Genomic DNA, 18,858 nt, shown 5'->3' with positions numbered 1-18,858 from the left:
TTGTGCTTTAGATCTGAGCTGGGGTGCCCTGGATCATGACAGGCTAGGGCTGGGTCAAAGAAGGCAGCTTGACTGGGGACAGGGGTAGAGACTGAACCCTGGGCCCTGTGGATTGGGGACAGAGCTAGGTGGCAGGGGAGGGGTCCCAACGAGGTGGATTGAAATAAATCAGAACTAACATTCAGGTATCTGAAAATGGGACAACAGTGAGCTTTCTGTCCCTGGAGCTGTGCAGGCAGAGAAAGTACTCTTGGAAGGCAGCCAAGGAGAGACTTATCAGAGGTCCGGACCCCCAGTCTCTCCTAGCCACTGGCCTCAGTGAGTCATGGCATCTGGAATACTTCCTTGCTCAGATTCCAGATTTAGCCTGTCTGGCCACACTGTCTGAGGGAGTAATTAGTGGTGTACTTTAGAAGAGGGGTGCCCAGTCCAAGAGAGGCCTTGGAGGCCTAAATCCCTGGGGCTCATCTTGGACATGCAGCTCTCTTTGTTCCCCTCCCAGTAGTGGCTGCTGTGGAAAATTACTCAGAACAGGAGGGCCGGGAGCCATGGGAGTCTCCAAACCACACCTCCCTCCCCTTCTCCAAGTGGCCCTTCAGATTCAGGGATCCACCCAGGGCCTGGCCCCTCCAGGAGGCCTTGAGAAGCTGGTGACTTCTCTGAAAATTCTAATAGCGCTTCCCAGGAAGAGAAGTGGGGAAAGAAGGAGTTGCTGAGTGAACTTAAAGACCGCTTTCTTCAGATTCAGGAAGCTGATCTGGTTTTTCACCCGCTTGCTTGCGTGACCTGGAACTACTTTACCTTTCTGAGTCTCAGCTATTGTATCTGTAAAATGAGAATAACCCTTCCTGCAAGCAATCTGCAGAAGCAGATAGGGTGTGTTAGAATCATTGTCACAACAGACTTGCCTCACGATTCTTTAAATGAGTTTACCACATATATAAAGAGTATGGCTCAATAAATATGCATGCCCTAACTGCAGAAGTTAAGGGAAAGGGGGTAAGGCAAGTTCAGTAAGCAACCTGAAGCCCAGACTAGAAAGGCCAGTTGAAACTGAAGCCTGGCTGTAGCCTCTTTACATATGTGTTATGGGGGATGGGATATGGGCAGGGAGGTGTTATATCTTTGCCACCAAGGCTAGGAGCTGAGGTTCTTCAGGGGAACCTGCTTTCTCTTTGTGTTCTTGCCCCTCAAGCGTCCTGAGATGCCCAAACAAGCCCCTCATGCCCTCTTGGGTGGGATCTGAGCTCACACAAGGAACGTGTATCAGGGCTCCCAGTGGCACAAATTGTGGTAGTGGGCCCCTCTGTCCTGGTGTGCCTAAGGAGTGCAGGGGGTCCCAGCCTGGATGACAGTGATGCTGCCAGCTGTGTCTTCACTGGCTACTATCCTTGAGCTTACCCACATTAATCCACTTAGTACTCCTAACAGCCCCAGGAGGACTGGGCTATTATTCCCATTTTACAGATGAGGAAACCGAGGCAGAAGGAAGTGAAGTGACTTGCCCAGGACCTCACAGCTCTGTTGCCCCTGATTGACTCCAGCAGGCTGGGGAAAGACAGCTGCTGGAGACCCAAGGGAGTTGGGGCTTTGAGCCAGAAAAGCCCCACCCCTGCAGGCTACAGCACAACCAATGGGCACCCAGCCCTAAGTGGGGTGACAGCAGCGTCAGCCAGAAACTCCTGGGAGCCAGGCCCTGGATCACATGCATCCCGCTTGTTCCACAGGAGGCTGGAGGCCGGGGATTGAGGGGTGGAAATAGTGCCTGCAGGCAGAATCTGGGTCCCTGGGGCCAGTTGGGTTTGCTCTCTCCACAGGGCATCCAGGCCAGACACCTGGCTGGGATTGCCACCAGGTGTGCTTTCTGGACACCAGGGATGCTCCCCCATCCCCACCCCTAGCCATCAGACACCAGCTCTCAGGACTGCGGTCAAAAGGCCTAGCCTCTCCCTGCCTGACCTCGGTTTTGCCAACTGTGAGAAAGGGGGTCACATTTTTCCTCTTCCTTCTCCAGGAATCCCAGAATGTCTTAGAGATTAAAAGGCATCTTCTGTAGGCAGTTGTCCAGCACCGGCCAGGCCTCTGCCAAGGCCATGAGTGCCCAACCATTCCCACTATGGGTAGAGGGGCAGGCATGGGAATTGGTATGGCTGCCAGCACTAGGCAAAAACTCTGGCCTTGGCCACCTGAGCATTGCCTAGAAGTCTACTGAGACCCCTCTTCACTCCTAAAGCCCCCATTTATACCTTATTTCTGTAATGGCAAATTGGGGCCTGCCCAGGTTATGGCTTAGGGGCCTGTGTATCACCAAGCCAGCCTTGAGCCCTGGGTCACCCCTCCCTGCCCTTCTCCATTTGGATATAATGGAACGAGGTGGCCATTGACATGAATGATTCTGATCCTAGATGACCCTATGTTCACATTCCAGATTGGCCTCTGCTGTGCACTGGCAAGTTACTTCTAGCCCTCTCTGAGCCTCTCTGGGTCAGCTTTGCCCAGGGAGGCTCACTCATGGTAATCACCTTCAGGGTCATCATGAATCACTCAATAGACCCTCCACAAAAGCTGATTGAACCCCCAAAATCTTCTGCACAGTGAGGGGTGAGGCTCACAGACATTATGAATGAGGGGGGACATCTGTCCCCTAGGAAGCAACTGGCTGTTTGGGGAGACTGAGGAGGTGTCGCAGATTGGGTGGGTGGAATTGGTGGCAGGGAGAGTGAATGGAGACTCCAGATATCACCTGACCCCCACAGGCCAAATCCACCTCTACATGGATTCTGATATTTAATTAATTGTCCAATATAGATTTCACCTGAAGGCTAGATCTAGCTATTCTTTAAAAATGGGACTTTGAGCAACACTGGGCTCAACAATTGGGTGCCTCTTTAGCTAGCCAGGGCTATGAGCTTCCCTATAGTCCCCATCAGTCCCTAGGTAGCACACCTAGCCTGCTTCACTCACTGTAAATGAGTGTAATAAAAAGGACTCTATAGGCATTCAGTTTGTCACCCATGACTCCCTTTACAGATCAGGAGTAAAGACCAGAGAAGGGTGGTGACTTGCTCAGGGACCTACAATGAAGCCTCCAACCCTGAGTAGGGTGCTCTTAGAGTGGGCATGGGGGTGGAGAGGAGATGACCCCAGAGGAGTCCACTTAGTTTCTAGAAATATCCCACTGACTCCTTAGTGCTGAGAAGTGAGATTTTACTTCTTGGGATGCTGAGGCTCTGGGCTTGGGGGCCCTGGCCAGATCCCTCTGAAGGATACTCAGCAAGAACTGGCAGGGGCTCCTCTGAAATAAACTGGAATTTCTGGGTGAGTCATGCCTATTCGAGGCCACTGGTTCTGCCCGCCCCCAACCCCTAGTGACCCAAAAGAGACCCTTTTCTCAGAAAAGAGGTTGGTTGGAACAAGAGTCTCCTCAGTTGCTTCCGTGGGGCACCAGCAGGCAGGGAGACCAGGACTAGGAGCCATGACAGGACCCACAGTGCTTCTACGCTCCCCTGCCCCAGATCTCTGGAGAAGGAAACTATAGCTGCAAAGCAGCTCCTCTGAGGACTCCAGTGAAGGGAGACCTCCCAGGGCTGGGGAGGCAGCGCTGAAGGAGCAGCCCAGAAGCACGTCTCTATTTAAGTCTCCCCTGATGCGTGTCACTCCCACTTCTGGCCCTCTCCACTCACGCCGCAGTGACCATCTATCGTTTGTGCCTCCCCAGATTTCATCCTCCTTCTACTAACAGTCTGGTTTTTCAGGATTGGTTCTCGGACTTCTGCCGAAACTACTGGGAAAGAAGCACTCTCTCTCTGCTAGTAGAATGTCAGGCTGGAGCTGCAGGCAGTCTTCAGTCAACTATGTGGAAGAGCCAACCCAGTGGAAGCAGAGGCAGATTCCTGACCAAATCCTTAAGCACCTGCATCGAGCTGTACCTGAAGCTGAACTATTAGAACTTTTTACTTAAATTAGCCAATAAATTCCTCTTTCTGATTAAATCAAACCTCTTTCTGCCACAACCAAAAAAGTTCCAATATGCCATCTCTAAATGAGAAGTTTGGGCTACAAATTTACCCTTATTTTGGACAGAGGTCCCAACACTGCTTAACTACTCCAGCAGTTCCCAAACTTCTTTCTCCCTAGAACCCCTCCTTTTAAGGGACAGCTGTTAATGTATTGAGGAAATGCATCTTGGCAAGTGCCCACCAGAGATCTTGAAGCTTTCAGGAGACTGGTCAGTTGAGTCACAGTTGCACGACTTCCCTCTCCTTCACCTGTGGTTGGCCTGCATATGACAACAGCAACAGCTTGGCTGCTCCCCCAGAGCCTCCCTGCCCCAAAGGCCCCAGGAGGGGACTCCAGTGCTTCCTGGCTACAGAGTGCCCTTGAGTCTGGGAACTGAACCAGGCTGTGAGCTTCCCAAGGGCAGTAGCTGAGCAGCCCCTATTCTCTAGCACCCACCCAGCACACAGCAGGCTCTCAGATACATGGGCTGAAAGCACAAGTGAACTGGGTGTCCTGGTGAGTCCATGGTAGTGTCTCAGGGCCCACACACTCACCACAGGACAGGGACACAGCTCGGCCTTCTTTTGGTGCTCACAGTGCTTCATACAGGGCTGGGGGCAGGGAATGGGCTCAGGGTCTACAACTTCTATTTACAGGGATTGGGGATTGTGGGTCTCCCACATTTTACAGGTCTACTCCCATATTTCCCCTGGTGTAGGGGGTCTCACTCTGACCGGAAACAGGCAGGGACTCTGCAGAACTCCCTAAAGCCCAGGGAGGCAACTGGCTGATAAGAGCTGGGTACTGCCACTTCTGGTCTGGGCTGCTGACTGTCCCAATGTGACTCCTGGTCATGTCCACCCCCACCCCCCATACATACCTCCTTGCAGCAGACAGGGTAGCCCTCTCCTGAGCTACCCTCCCAGAAGGGCTGGGGTTCAGGGTAGATGGGGCAGCCTCACTTACTGGTCACGAAGATGGTGTCCTTCCTGCCCATTCCTCCATGGCCCTGGCCTGGGAGGCCTGAGGTTTGGGTTTTTTGAGTGCTGGTTCTGCTGCTGACCCTCCTGTGAACTTAGGCAAGCATACAGCTCTTCCAGACCTCATCTCCTCACCTGCACACCAGAGGTTGAGCAATGTCTTTGCATTTATTCCAGGTTTACCTGGGGGCTTGATGAATCTGCCCCATTTGAGGTCCATCCTTGAACCCTGGGAGGTGAAGGAATAAAAGGACTCCCAGCCTCCCTGAGGGGCCTGCTTCCTGGAGGCCCACTGTCTGGTAGCAAGTGCCCAGGGTGCCCAGCTCCCAGGACAGGAGAACTTTTTTAAAATGGAGAGAGGGTTGTGGGGGAGGGAGGAAGTAACTGCTAAGGAGTAGGGGTTTCTTTTGGGGGTGATTAAAATACTCTAAAGTTGACTGTGGTTATGGGTGCATGACTCTGAGACTATACTAAAAACTACATGATTGTATACTTTAAATGAGTGAATTGTATGCTATGTGAATTGAATCTCCATAAAGCTGTTACTAAAAAGAAGGCTGGTGCTTGGAGCAGCAACTCTCAAATTCAGTGCCTAGCACAAGCTCTATAGACTATGTGAAGGCCCAGCCAAGTTTGGGGAGCTTAGCTAAGGGGGTACTGAGGTGGTGGCTCAGTGCTGCTTGCTCAAGATCTTGGATGCTCTGTGAGGGAATGAGTGCTTTTCCCCATACACCTGGGACCAGGGATGAGACACAGGAAGAACCATAGCACCTGGTCCTAGAACTCTCAGGCAGGCCATGGCAGGTTTACAGCTGCTACTACCAGTGCCCCAAACCTGGGCTGTGCCCCAGGCTTGGAGATTTTCCCCCAGCCCAGATTCCCTTGGCAGCTGGGCATGGGGGGAGGCTATGGAATGAGCTTCCCAGGCTGCTCCCCGCAGCAGGGTACCAAGGGAGCCTCTGGCTTAAAGAAAATAGGGAGTCAGATCTGGCCAGCCCTTTGACAGTCACAGGCAACGCAACAGAGATCACACAGGTACAGATTGTTTGTTTGTTTGTTTATTATGGAGTATTTTCCATGCAAGATCGCAAACTAGAGAGACAATATCTGGAAGGAGAGCCAGTGGGTAGATGGATGCATGGGTGTTGCTCTGAGCCTCAAATGCACTGACCCACCTCCAGAACTGGCTCTGCCTGCAGAAGCACACAAGGACAGAACACCAGACTTCGGGGACAACTGGACAACAAACTCAAAACATTCCTTTTCTCAGTAGCCCCTAACAATCCTGAGAACTCTCACAAATGAATTGCAAACTTTAGGAAATAAATATCCATCCCTCTTTCTCCAGGAGAGCCTGAAGGATTTTTAGAGGAGAGAAGTAGTGTGACTCCAGGGTTGACAGTTGTGGGGGGCAGGGAGGGAGTTGCAGGGGAAGACTGGTTTGGACCCCCATGGACAGGAAGGGTTGGGGATGTGCACTGAAAGCAGCAGGTACCACAAGGGGCATCCTCTGGGCACACACAGCCATGGGTGGTGAAGCCAGCTGCTCCCCACATGGGTGGGCAGAGGGGAGGAGCCCAGAATCCTAACGGGAGATGGTGGAGAGGCTCATGGTAGGCCAGTTGAGGCCAGGCTGAGAACGGCATTCCTCCATGGTGTTTTTCCCTAGCTGGCCCACAAGCCCCCTAGAACCATCCAGAAGGCTGGGCCGGACTGAGTTTGAACATGTATGTGCGGAGGCGAAGTGGGGGTGTGGTGGCAGGAAGGAAGAGGAGAAGCAGGAGCGTGAGTGGCCAGGCAGCATCTGCCCCGTGATGCTAGAGGAGTCCGAGTGTCTGCTGCTGCCAGGCCATCCAGAGTCTTGGCCACCACTCTTCCAGCTGGAGGCCTTGAGTGACAGCACAGGCCTCACTTGAGTGACCTCCCCAGGCTCCCTTGCTCTGGACCCCTGGGTGAGGAGGGGAAGGGCAGTGAGCCAAGGCATGGTCCATGACAGGCAGCACAGTCATTCACACTGAGAGGGCTGATCGACAGAAAGACAGGAGGACAGAAAACAGAGGAACAGTCACCTTTCCCTCTGGCCCAGGCCAACAACAAGCCTTTTCAGCTCTGAAACCCCCTGACCCATGCATGAGGATAAGCGAGTTGGTCATCTCTGCTTGGTGCTTGGGAGTCCCACGTAGGGACTGTTCTGGGGTAGGTTGGCCAAAGGCCCACCAGACCCTGGGTCAAACTGCACTTAGTGCCATCACTGCTGCCCACTGCCAAAACTGTAGGCAGGAGGAAATGGTTAGTTTTCACATCTTGGTTTTCACATAATGAAACAGAAAAGGTTAAACACATCCTCAAGAAAATATTTTGATGAAATAAATATTTTAACCTATAATCAGGTATAATTAGTGCTTATGAGGAATCCCAGCAATAATTTAGGGTAACTAAGTACATACTGTATCTGTGATTTCTAATACTTGTGGAGAGGCTAGTGCCTCGCGAAGGTCTCACTCTCTTGGGGGTAGGCTCTGGCCAGCTTTCCTGCCAGGGCTCTGATCCCCAGTGGCCCAGGATGCATATGGCCTCAGGACAGGAAGGGCTGAACAGCACCCCCTCAAGGAAGCCTGGGCCTGTACTTGCTTCTCATGCAGGCCTCAAGCAATGTCACCTCAACTTCCAGATAGGGGCAGGCTGCCTCTGGACATGATGTGAGAGCAGAAGGGGTGGCTCCAGGCCAGGAAAGCAGGTGACACTTCTCTGCATGGGGCAATGCCTCCTGCCAGCCCACAGGAATCCACCGCCTACTGTTCAACTGGAGTGGGGGTGGGCAGCTCTGGACCATGGATATTAACAGCAGCTTTGCTGGGATCTCCCTAGGCAGGCACATGTTTCCGCTTCACTCACCACCAGAAGCCTCCTCTCCCCAGACCCTTCAGGCTCCTGGTCTTGTGGAGACTTCTCCTTCCAAAAGACGGGGGGACTGGCTCTTCCCTCAGAGGACACTTGACAGCTGCTGTAGTGCTGCGGCTCCTGCAGGACTGACCACCCAAGGCCCAGCTGCCCACCACCACGGGCTGGCAAACTGGCAAAGGCAGGCCCCTGGCCCTCAGAGACAATCCCTTTGGACAGTGCCAAAGGGCTGGGGTTTCTGGGTACAACTGGGCCATCTTAGCCAACTTCTCTGCAGCTCATGTCAAGCCAGCTGACTTCAGACTTTTTAACATCCAAGCTAGCCTCAGGGGGCTCTGCCTTAGGAAAGGGGGTTCTTCCCTCAAGAAATGTTGAGAGAGGAGTGAGCTGGCCAAGGGCTGGGGTTGGGGGTGTGGCACGAGCTGCCAGAGATGGCAGGGCTGGAATCAGGCTGGCTGAGTTCTGGGGAAGAGCTTCCTGGGTGTCCTCTAAGGAACTGGAATGTGATGTCTCCAGCTGCTCCTGACAGATAGACCTCCCAGCCAGACCCCAGACCCCTTTCTCTGGAGGAAGCTGCAGCGGTGCTAGACTGGGCATGGGGTTCCTGGGCATGCAGTGCCTCCCTCCACCAGAACTGTTCCTGTTGATGCTCAGCACAGCCCTCAGCTGGTCCTAAATGCCCCGGCTAGAGTCTGTGGCACTGGTCTCTGCCTACATCAAGCCCAGCTGCTTCTTTCTGCTAGGGTTGCCAGGTGGGAAGAGCTGACCTCATTATGGGTCACGAACACATGGTGGCCTGGCCAAGGCTCCAGAGATCACCAGCTAGTGTGAAGCAGCTACGCAGCACTTTTGTTCTGGGCAACAGCAGCACAGGAGTGGTTCAGGCTGGACTCGGCCCAGGTTGAACCAAGAGCGCCTTACCCATAGCCAGGACACACACGAATGAGGACTCAGGATGGGAGCAGGTGTTACCAGCCTCTAGCTGCTCGGTCCCAGGCTCTGTTGCCTTCTAGGTTGGCTTTGGGAGAGGATACAAATCGGTGGCCTGGGAGGATCTGGAGTGGGAGGTCGGGCTGTCAAAACAATCTGTGGAGAAGGCTGAGGCCCATGCCAAGGAACAGTGTAAGGACTTTAGTGTCGCTTTGGCCCATCAGTCATTTGAATCTCCAACCGTGGTGCAAAGCCGTCTGCTGCTGGGCCCTGGAGGTTGAGGCATAGAGGCTGCCACAGACCAGGCTAAAGCCCTGAGCAGAGCATGCTCAAAACCCACAAAGGTTTCCCAAGCAAGCCAGAGCAATTCTTCCCCGTGCGGGCCCCTCCACAGACTGGGCCAACTGTGTGAGGGGAGCATGTACTGTGCATGGGGGCAGTTTGATTTATGGTAGTGTCATCTCTGCAGGAGCTAACCGGCATGCCACGTAGCCACTGTCCATTGGTTGTGTGCTGTCCTCCCAGCACCCCGGCTCTCTCTTCCCATGCCAGGAGCATGTGGGGCCATGAGAGGCCCCTTTGGTCCCCAGCTTGGCTGCTGAGCGATGGAGAGTCAAGAAGTTGAGAGACCCCATATATGGGCACCCCACAGAGCCTTCTAAAGTGCTGAGCACACCCAGTGCCACAAGGTGACACACATCAGGAAGCAGTAGTCCAGGAGGGAGACCAAGCCTGCAGGTGTAGATAAGCCCTTTCTGGATCCGAGGGGCATGGGAAGGCAGGCCAGACCACGGAGACCCACTAAGCAAGACAGGGGGCGGGATACATGGGGCAAGGAGCCAGGATCTGACCCCCTTCTCTGTGGGCAGGTGACAGGAGGAGACAGTCCTAGTGTCCACTCAGGAAACAGTCCCAAGGAGACTGCCTTGTCTGAGGCTGGGCTCTGCTATCTGTTCTTCCTGGGAGGAAACATGGAGGGAGCCTGTGGGCAAGAGAGGTGGGATGGGGGAGGTGAGGGGCCTCTGGCTGCAGTGATGCTGTCCCACCACTAGAAAGAAGGTGGCTTAAGTTGGTCCTGACTAATGGGAAGCCTGGGAGCAAACACAGTGGTGTTTCCATGGAGACACAGCAACGCAGGACCAAGTAGGGGCTGGGGAATAGGAGTGGCCAGTGCCTGGTATGGACAGGGACAAGAGGTAACCTGCCATCGGGAAGCCAAACCACAGAACAGCTCACAGGGCGAAGAGGGCATCCTCTGACCGCTCTGGCTTCTTCCGGCCGGAGGGGTTTGAGGCCAGGGCTGGGGCCTCCACTGGGGGTGAGGGGAGGTTGGGAACCATTTCAGCAGCTTTGGCTCTTTCTTCGAGGAATTTATCAAACTCTGCAACACAAAACCAAGGCAAGAGCCAGGATTGGTGGTGGGGCTAAGCCCACACTGAGGCTCAAACAGCCGCATCCTATCTGCTCTCCACACAGCCCCACTCACTTGTGCTCACAGGGTCACCTCAGCATGAGTCCCCACCCTTGCCACACTGGCCTGGGACACCTACCGGGGAAGAAGCAGTAAGTGACAGGTGAGCAGCTAGCTAGAGCCAGGGGTGCTTCTGGGTGCTCTGCTGCCCGGGGGCCTAGCCTCAATTTCCCTCTGCCACCTCTAGGACAAGTAGGAAGCCCAGTTATAAGTGGGAGCAGCTTTAATTTCTGCCCCACCCTACTTGGAGCTTTTCCATTCTCCTTATCAGCACACAAAAGAGCAAACAGGAGCTGGCCTTGAGGAGTCCTTAAGCTTTCAGAGAGGAACATCCGCCTCCCCTGCAACACCAAGCTCAAGTTCCACCTGAGAGGGTTCAGCAGATAGTCCTGGATGAGCAGACGAGCAAGTGTATATGTAGAGAAGAGAAAAACCTGTGGGCTACAGGAGGCAAAGGAAACAAGATGGAAGGAGGAGGAATGAAAGGGAGAGGAGAATGGGGGGAACTGGGATGGGAACTTCCCCACATGATCTATATAGCTGGCCCCCAGAAGTGAGGTCACAGGCCTGGAGAGGCTTCCTGTGTACCCTGTGGACCGCACAGCATATGTCTTGCCTCTGCTGGATTGAGCATTTGGGGGTGGGGCAAACTGGTTAGGAATACAGGTTTTGAGATCATGCTAACCTAGGATCCACTGTACCTACTATTCACTAGCTCTGTGACCTTCCAATTGTCGCATGCTCTTTCTGACACTTCCCTCATCAGCACGAGGCCTGGATGGAACAGAACCAAGAAGCTTCTGGCCCAGAAGGCCTGGCTCAGGCTAGGTACTAGAAGGTACTCCGGTAGTGGAGGCTCCAAGGTGGTGGGAGTGACAGCCCCTATGCGCCCCAAGAGCCCGGCGCGAGAGCAGCAAATGAAGGGGACAAGGTTGTGCTGTAAAGCCATGGGCCAGGCCATACCTTCGCTCGTGACGCCCTCCTCCAGGTCATCGCCCTTCTGTGGGAGGAGCAGAGAAAATGCATTAGGGCCCCACCAGCAGCCACCCCAGGGCCGCGCTGCCCACGACAGCCCAAAGAAAACGTCCTACTTCTTGTTCTGAGTTCCACAATAGCAAAGTACTGTTTATCTTATTGGAGAAACAGAAACTTTGTTTAGAAAAAGCAAAAACAAAAACCGCTCCAGTAGGTTCTAGGTTTTGATCCTCCAGAAGGGCCCAAAAGAAAAATCCAAAAAAAGATGCAAGCTGGCTCTCTGGGCTGAGCTGTGGGGCAGAACCGTGGCAGGCCTTTGCTCATCCATGTCTCCCGGAGGGGGCCACAAGGAGGCTGAGCCTGAGGCATGCTGAGGGCTCCCTCAGGTGCTCCTCTACTCAGTGTTCCTTTGCAGCCAGCTGCAGGGTTCTGGGAAGTCACTGTTTATGTCAACAGCTCAGAACCACATGAGGCCTATAAGGGCCAGAGCCATGAAGCCCATGGCACAGGGCATAACACTAGGAAGTGCTTGGCAGTGGAGCACTGTCCAGCTGGAAGCCATGTCCCATGGCCTCCTAGGAGCTGAGCCAGCCTCCTCCTGTGGCCCAGATTCTATAATCTGCTGCCGGTCCTGAGGAGTCGTGGAGGCTCTGTGAGCTCTTAATGAGAGTGGATCAGAGTTGATTTTGTTTGGAGAATGTGGTGGTCGCTGGAAATTCACTGCACAGTGACAGGGAAGGGAGCCAGATGGAAAGTGGACCAGGCCTTGGGCTGGGCCAGGAGATCTGGCTTCCTTCTTGGCTCTGCCGCTAACCTGCTGTGCAGCCTTGCCTGTCAGGTTCCTCCCTCTTTCTGGAGCTTGGGGGTCCCCTTTGTGAGCTGAGGGCCTTGGCCCTTCCTGCTTTGTTTCTGTGAGAGGAGCTATTTCTTTTCTAGGTACTCCTTTGAGAAAGATATAATGAGGCATTTTCTTCTCCCATGGCACGGCACCTGGGTGACCATGAGTGTCTTCAAAAAGCCTGGTCTTCCAGGGAGGTGGCCCAGAACAGTGGGAGGCCCTATCTGAGCTCTACTGTCCTCCTATGGGAGGGGACCACATCTGCAGCCCACAGCCGGTTAAGCCAGCCCTGTGATTAAAAAACTTCCTTGCTCTGGGGACAGGGCCCCCTGAAGAGGAGGCAGCTAGAAGCAAGAAATGAGGTGTCTCTAGGTCTGGGAGAGAATCCAACTAGCCCATGACCTTGGGCAAGCTATATCCTCTCCCAAAGTACATTTCTTCATCAGCCTTTAGCCGACAACCTCCACCCTGCCTCCCTGCGCAGGTTTCTGAGAGTGAAAGTGCTTTGTGAAAACCAGAGGGAGGGACTAGCCACTGAAGCTCTCCTTTCTCAGGACCTGCTGCCATTTGCAGATACATGATGTCCTCAACTTCCTGCCCTATATCTGGGTACAAAGACAATGGTCTCTGGAGCAGGGGTTCTTTTAGATCCTAGATACCAGATGATACTGGGGAAGAGAGATAACAGTGAAATAAAAACAAAAACAAAAAAAAAACCAAAAAACGCTTCATCTCTATGTATATGTCACAATTAAAAGAAACGAAAATAAAACAAATATCTTAAAATGGCCCCCCCAAAAAGAACCTAAGCACATACACACCTGAAATTAAAAAGTCATAGGAAAAAGTAAATGTGTTTTGGAGCCAGATGGAGCTAGCTGAATCCCAGCTCTGGCTTTCACTGTAGCCCAACCGGTGGTTGAGGGCTAAGGGGCTGTGCCCAGCTCAGGACTCCATTCTCTCTGGCCTCTGCAGGTCACAGGTGTCGGAGGGGAAGTCCAGCTGTGAGGATCTGGTGGCTGCAGGAGCCATGCCTGCCCTGGCCTCCCTCCTCCGCCACTCCACTCCCTGGGGGAGTGGCCTCTTCCAGTGTCCCCAAGGCCTTTCCTCAGAAGCACCTTTGCCTTGCTACACCCCACAGACGAAAGAGAAAAGTCAAGTCTCACCAGGTCCGTCCCGAGCCACACCTCAATGTCGTCCATGACAGAGGGCTGCGCAACAGGGATCTATGGAGGCGGCAAGCAGCAGGCCAGGCAGCCCCACAGCCAGGCGAGGGAAGACAGAACACCGAACAAAGTAAATCGTCAAAAGCAACCCCCAAATAAAACTAAAACATACACAGAGCAAAAAAAACACATCGGCACAGCAGGCACGAGCAACATGAGGCAGCCACATGAAATGGCAAGTGAGGAAAGCGATGAGGTGGCCAATTCTAAGAAGCAGGACTGACCAGTGGTGGGGAGGGAGGGCGGCAGTACAAGTTCTTGAAATGGAGAACTTTTTGACTATGGTATCAGCTCTCACATCATGGGCCTCTCGGCCCAGGCTGCAAAGAACCTTTTAATCTCAGAAATGCACTGCTCCTGCAGGCTGATTTTGAACTCATCATTGATGACAGCTGGAGGAGTACTGCCTCTCTACTGTCAAGCCCAGTCCCTGGGGGTTACTTGAGGAGCCGCCAGTGGGCCCCTGATGCCACTGGGGAGGTCAAGTGGCAGTCTGCCCAGAACAGGAGTGCACGTGGTCAGGTGGCACCGCAGCCAGCCCTGAGATTCCACTGGGGCTCTGTTTGCTCACTGAAAGTATTTCAAAATGTGTCCTTGTGTACCTCTGAGTGGGAAAGAAACACTGGTGACCTGGGTGTGGCCTGGCCAACAGAAAGCAGGCACATTTCGCCACTAACAGAAACTCAGCAAAAACAAAGGCTTTGATGGCAAAAGAGAGTGACGGGCTTTAGTCATCTTTGTGTCTCTTTAGGAGAAAAATCACTAAGCAGGTCTGAATTCAACAGCTTCCTTTAGTCTTGCCTTTCCTTCCCAGCTTTCAATGGCTGTCTGTGCTTCAGCGGTCAAAGAAAGAAGTTCAGCTGAGATCTGGGGAGCATGAAATCTGGGGAGCGGTGGCCAGGGGGGTGACTGGGTGCCTGAGCAGTCTCCATGCAGTGGTTGGTCACCTGTGCCAAGGGCCTTGGAGATAGTGTTCTGAAAAATGTATTTGGCTAGAAATATTTAAGTTGCTGTCAGATACAACAGGATAGGAAGTAAGTGTAACCTTTAACCTTCTAAAAGCCACATTAATAAAATATTGGCTCCCAGCCTAGAGAAATGAGTTTTGATTGATCTTAATCGAGGTGACCTACCTCCTCACCTAGCCTGAGTTTGAGAAGTACCTCCCAGTGGCTCACTCGCAAGCCCAATATTTCTAGAAGAAATTGCCAGCATTGAGTCTATAGCTGGCTTCACTCTCAATGTCACAATCTAGGGTAAGAATAATGTTAACAAAAGAGGAGGAAGATTTCATATCACCAGCCCTGCCCTGATGTGAGAAGCCACCCCTAAAGGTATAAACCTGCTGTTGATGGGGTTTGGGGTAGGTGGTAGAGTGATGACTTCGAAGATCCCCAAGTACACTTAGCAGGTGTCTTTGATTTGGCTGGAATTCTGCACCCACTCAGTGAGGCTGAAGACCTCTCACTCTGGTGAACTGAAGTAGCTTCATGTGCTTGGGCCTAACTACAGACCCAGCGTGGGCAGTTCACATGCATTTTCATAAAGGCTAGAGCCAACCCTGATCAGATTAGGAAGATTCTATGTTTTCATTTTATTTCTTTGACTTACTAGGGACTTAAGAATGTCGAAATAAAAAAATATCAAGGAGTTCAAATCAACCTGAAATGACTCCTAGGGACAAAGATGTGATTTGTACTCTGGAGGGCACAAATGCCCAATGGCTGTGCTAACAGCAGCGAAGGCAGCACCTACCTTCCCTATCGAAAAGAAAGCAGCAGGACGCCTGATCTGCTAATTTTATGCTTGCTGGAAGGACTTATGCCTTGACACATTCCCATGACAAGAGATGCCAATTTTCATTATCTTGATGCTTGTAAGTCAGAATGCCTGGCCTCTGGGAGGATATGAGCCATGCCAAGTTCTTAGACCTAAAGCTTGGAAAGCCAGCGCATCTCCAAAGAGAAAACATGCCCGACAGCAGCTGCTGGAGTGCGCACTGGGCTTTATTTTGTTCTTATTTTTTTAAATCTACCCAGCTTTAGTCCACCCTGGAGAAATGAAGATTCCATGGACAGAGGTTTCCAAGGTGTTGCAAAAGCTTGAAAAAAGCCATTAATGGGCCATGGGTCCTAAACTTTCAGATTTTGCTTATAATTTTTTTGTTACTGTTCAAAAATACATTCCTTGAGCCCGGGGATCATGTTCTAGTTTTCTTCTTTGAGGCTTAATCTTGAGAGCAAGTGTGCTCAGAAAATAAACATTGATATTTGAGAAACTCCTCATCACCTCAAAAAAAAAAAAAAAAAATTCCCCCAATGCTAGATCATGGGAATACTTTTCTTCCCTCTCCTAGACTTCTCCAAATAAGTAGTGTGCTTACGGAAAGGCATCTTCCAGGCTTGGCACTGAGGCAAGCTGAGGAGAGAGCTCTGGGCTAGAGACAGGCTGGGCTCAGCAGGCTCCCAGCACTCACTGGTGTAGGCCTTGGAGTGAGTCGCTTTTCTCTGGAATTGCTTCTTCACCGGGAGCTCCTAGCCTCTGCTGTCCTAAGAAGCCTCAGAGCTTAAGGTGGAGAGGCAAAAGGAGTTGCAAGGATTTGGGCAATTCTTGGCCTTGGTTTCCTCATCTGCCAGGCCTTATTTAGTTTTTACTACTCAGGATTCTGAATCCCTTAACTTCCAGTTAGGTCTGCATGTTTTCAAATTCAGAAACTCCAGGATGCCAGAAATTACTGGAATTAAATCTTTACAGTCGAAAAGGCACTTTGCCTCAGGGCATGAATCAAGGAGGAGCTTGGGTGTGGTTTAACAGTAAAGCTTATTATATAAGGGAATGCAGGGATTGACTTGCTTGTTTAGACACAACACTTTAGCTATATAACTCTCCTGCTCTAAGGTAAATCAGCACTTTGAGTATCACACCAGGGTAAAGTCCCTTCTAATGATGTAGGCACTATCCGACGCAAACGAAACGTGTACATTGCTCTGCATATAGGGACTGGAGAAACTGTGAGGGAGGAAGAGGAAGCTTCCACATCCAAGCTGATGGAAGAGAAGCAGAGGATTTGACTGAAGAATAGGGCACTGGACTCTGTCACTGCCCTGTGGCCTTGGGCACATCACCAGGCCCCTGTGAGGCCCAGCATATCCCTTAGAGACTGTGGGCTTTGATCTACTGTGGTTTTAGTATCTTTCTGGGCAATCATCCAAGCTGAAGGCTGGTCCAAGTGGTATGAAGAAGAGTGTGAGTTGAAAGAAGGAGACAGAAAGGGAAAAGAGATGTGAAGAGAGAAACATAAAAGAAGCTAGTCCAGGAGCTCCCTCCAATAAAGACCAGGGCCTAGAACTAACTTGCTCTAAAGATAGGCTGGACAGGGCCAGTTTGGCAGAGGCAATGGCGAGATGAGCCCTGCCCATCTTCAGAGTGCAAAGAGAAACAGGCACGTCGGATGCCAGCAGCAGATTTTGACAGGAATGGTGGGTGAGCTGTCTATCAGCTGACCCTCACTTGGCTGCCGTCAGGGCAGCTTTGCTTAGGGAGCAGTAGGGTCACCTGCCCAAAGGAGAGAGGTGCTGCCACTGGCTCAGCCACAGCTAGTGCCCTTGGTGGCCTCAGGCTTGTTGTGTCTGGAGGTCCTCCAGGTATGAGTAGGGAGCCCCTCTGCCTCCCATTCCAAACCCGGGCTTTGGCAGTAGCAGACTTTTACTAACCTACTTCTGTTCTTGTGCCTTATATTTGTTCATATCTGGATATTTTCCTGGTTGCAATTGAATATGGGGGACACTTCTTTCTGTTCACCAGCCAAAAAAAGGCCCACGAGCTGGAGGCAGGAGGGTAGGGTAGGGGGAGGAAGAGCACATGCACTAGCATTCTCTGAGCAGGCTGGTTCAAGATGGTTCAGGGTTTTCTTCAACTGGTAATGAGCCTGGTATTGTTAACTTTGTTGCTGAATATCCAAACACCTAAAGTCCCAGGAGAGTGAGGCTTTGCCTCCCACAACTCCAACCCACAAGGAAACCTAACTCTGATTTCCAACGCAACAGAAGCAATTTCTGTTGCTCGGGTGTGCTATTTCCAGTGCAGTCCTCCCTACAGGGCTTCCACTGCCTCCCCAATGTGAGGAGTGGTCCAAGAGTCCTTTGGTCTCACTCAATAGTACAAAAAGTTTCCAAGTAAAGAATTTGTACCTGGGAGGTTTGGAAAGACTCAGGGTTTTATGCTACAGGAAATAGGGCAAAGCAATTAATGTACATCACTTAAAAGAAAAAACACTGTAGTCAGGCAAGTGAGACACCAGGTTAGCTGTTAGTCGAGCTTGTTTCTGGGAAGTCAGAGACTGGAGCTCTAGGAGGGGATAGGACAGTGTGTAGGCAGAGGCAGGTACTACCACCAGCTGCCAAGGCCACACTCAGGGTAGTTTTTGTGGACAGTATCCTTTTTTTGCAGGATTAATAGGCACAAGGACACATGGCTGGATTCCCCCCAATTTGAACAATGGAGTGGACATGGCCTCTAGGAGTCCTACTCTAAGGCCACCCAACATGTGGGCCAGAGCCCCAGCCTGTCTCTAAAGAAGCAAATGAGGGGCCCAGGTAGCCCATATCTCTAAGAATGGCTGTGGGGTCTGGTGCAGGAACATCAAGATGAAGTGCCTGCTGCTCTGACAGGTGGAGGGAGATGGGCCCCATCTGAGCATGTGTAAAGGTCATCAGCTTTAAGCCAGGTGACAGGCATATACCCCTCACCCCAATGGTTCTGATGGCCCTGCATGGCCCATATCCTTGCATACTGGTAACATTTTGTTCAGGCAGGTGACCCCCTGTGCTGCCTAACATACTGGCCTTGCTTGAATACACCTCGCCTAGCCACAGCCTGGCATGGTCTCCAAGGGTCAGTTATGCTTCTTACCTGGTATATGTCCAGTGTCTCCCCAATCTAGCTGCAGGGCAGAGGCCTACCCTTTCTTTGCTTTTCTCATCTTCCCTTTAGTGCATCCTCTCCCACTTCAGCCCACCACATATGTACAGACCTTTGGTGTCTATGTTAGAGGTACTTGATGAGGGCTGTGGCTTCATTAGAGGTGATATCATTACTCCAAGGCAAGCACCCTGGAACGAGGTCACTCTCTCTATGCACCATGCTCAGGGATACTAGATGAGGCAGGAGAGAACCTCCCAGGCTTCTGTGCCCAGAGAGCTCTGCTTCCTCAGAACTAACTACATGTATGATATTAAACTCCTCTGCCTTTGTGTTTTTATTCTGTTCCTATTGTGTTTGTGTTTCTTTAAGAGGTCTCAGATCCTCTGGGGGACATAGTAAGCACAAATAATTACATTATTAAAACTCATCTGCCTAGGACCACCAAATTCATAGGCTGGAGGGGGCTTCCCCTACCAGTCAGATGCTTTGAGTCTATTCTCTTAGAAACATCCCCTCCCATGCAAAAGCCACAGTAACTTGTGCTCATCCTGGAAAAGTGAATACTATTGAGTGCTCCAGAGACAGTAAAAGGAGGGAAGGGCCCCCCCATTCCTG

General features: G+C 51.9%; 1 protein-coding gene across 8 annotated transcripts in view; it reads right to left on the bottom strand.

Annotated features, from left to right (window-relative positions):
- Positions 1 to 6,021: 6,021 nt before the first annotated feature.
- TOM1L2 (target of myb1 like 2 membrane trafficking protein) overlaps positions 6,022 to 18,858 on the bottom strand; it is a 125,711-nt gene continuing 112,874 nt past the window's right edge. For 4 of the 8 annotated variants that reach the window (XM_039847558.1, XM_039847553.1, XM_039847556.1 and 1 more), the window contains 3 exons: positions 13,261 to 13,320; positions 11,245 to 11,281; positions 6,022 to 10,191 (listed from right to left, as the gene is read on the bottom strand). In XM_039847558.1, the coding sequence (XP_039703492.1) occupies positions 10,043 to 10,191; positions 11,245 to 11,281; positions 13,261 to 13,320 (246 nt within the window). In that variant the 3' untranslated portion in view covers positions 6,022 to 10,042. The other 4 variants (XR_005649573.1, XM_039847555.1, XM_039847559.1 and 1 more) reach the window with 4 other exon arrangements.

This window comes from Pteropus medius, unplaced genomic scaffold (genome assembly GCF_902729225.1).
Source record: "Pteropus medius unplaced genomic scaffold, Ma_sr-lr_union100, whole genome shotgun sequence".
Lineage (NCBI taxonomy): Eukaryota > Metazoa > Chordata > Mammalia > Chiroptera > Pteropodidae > Pteropus > Pteropus medius.
Note: the sequence above shows the minus strand (reverse complement) of the source record. Positions and strands in the feature narration are given on the sequence as shown.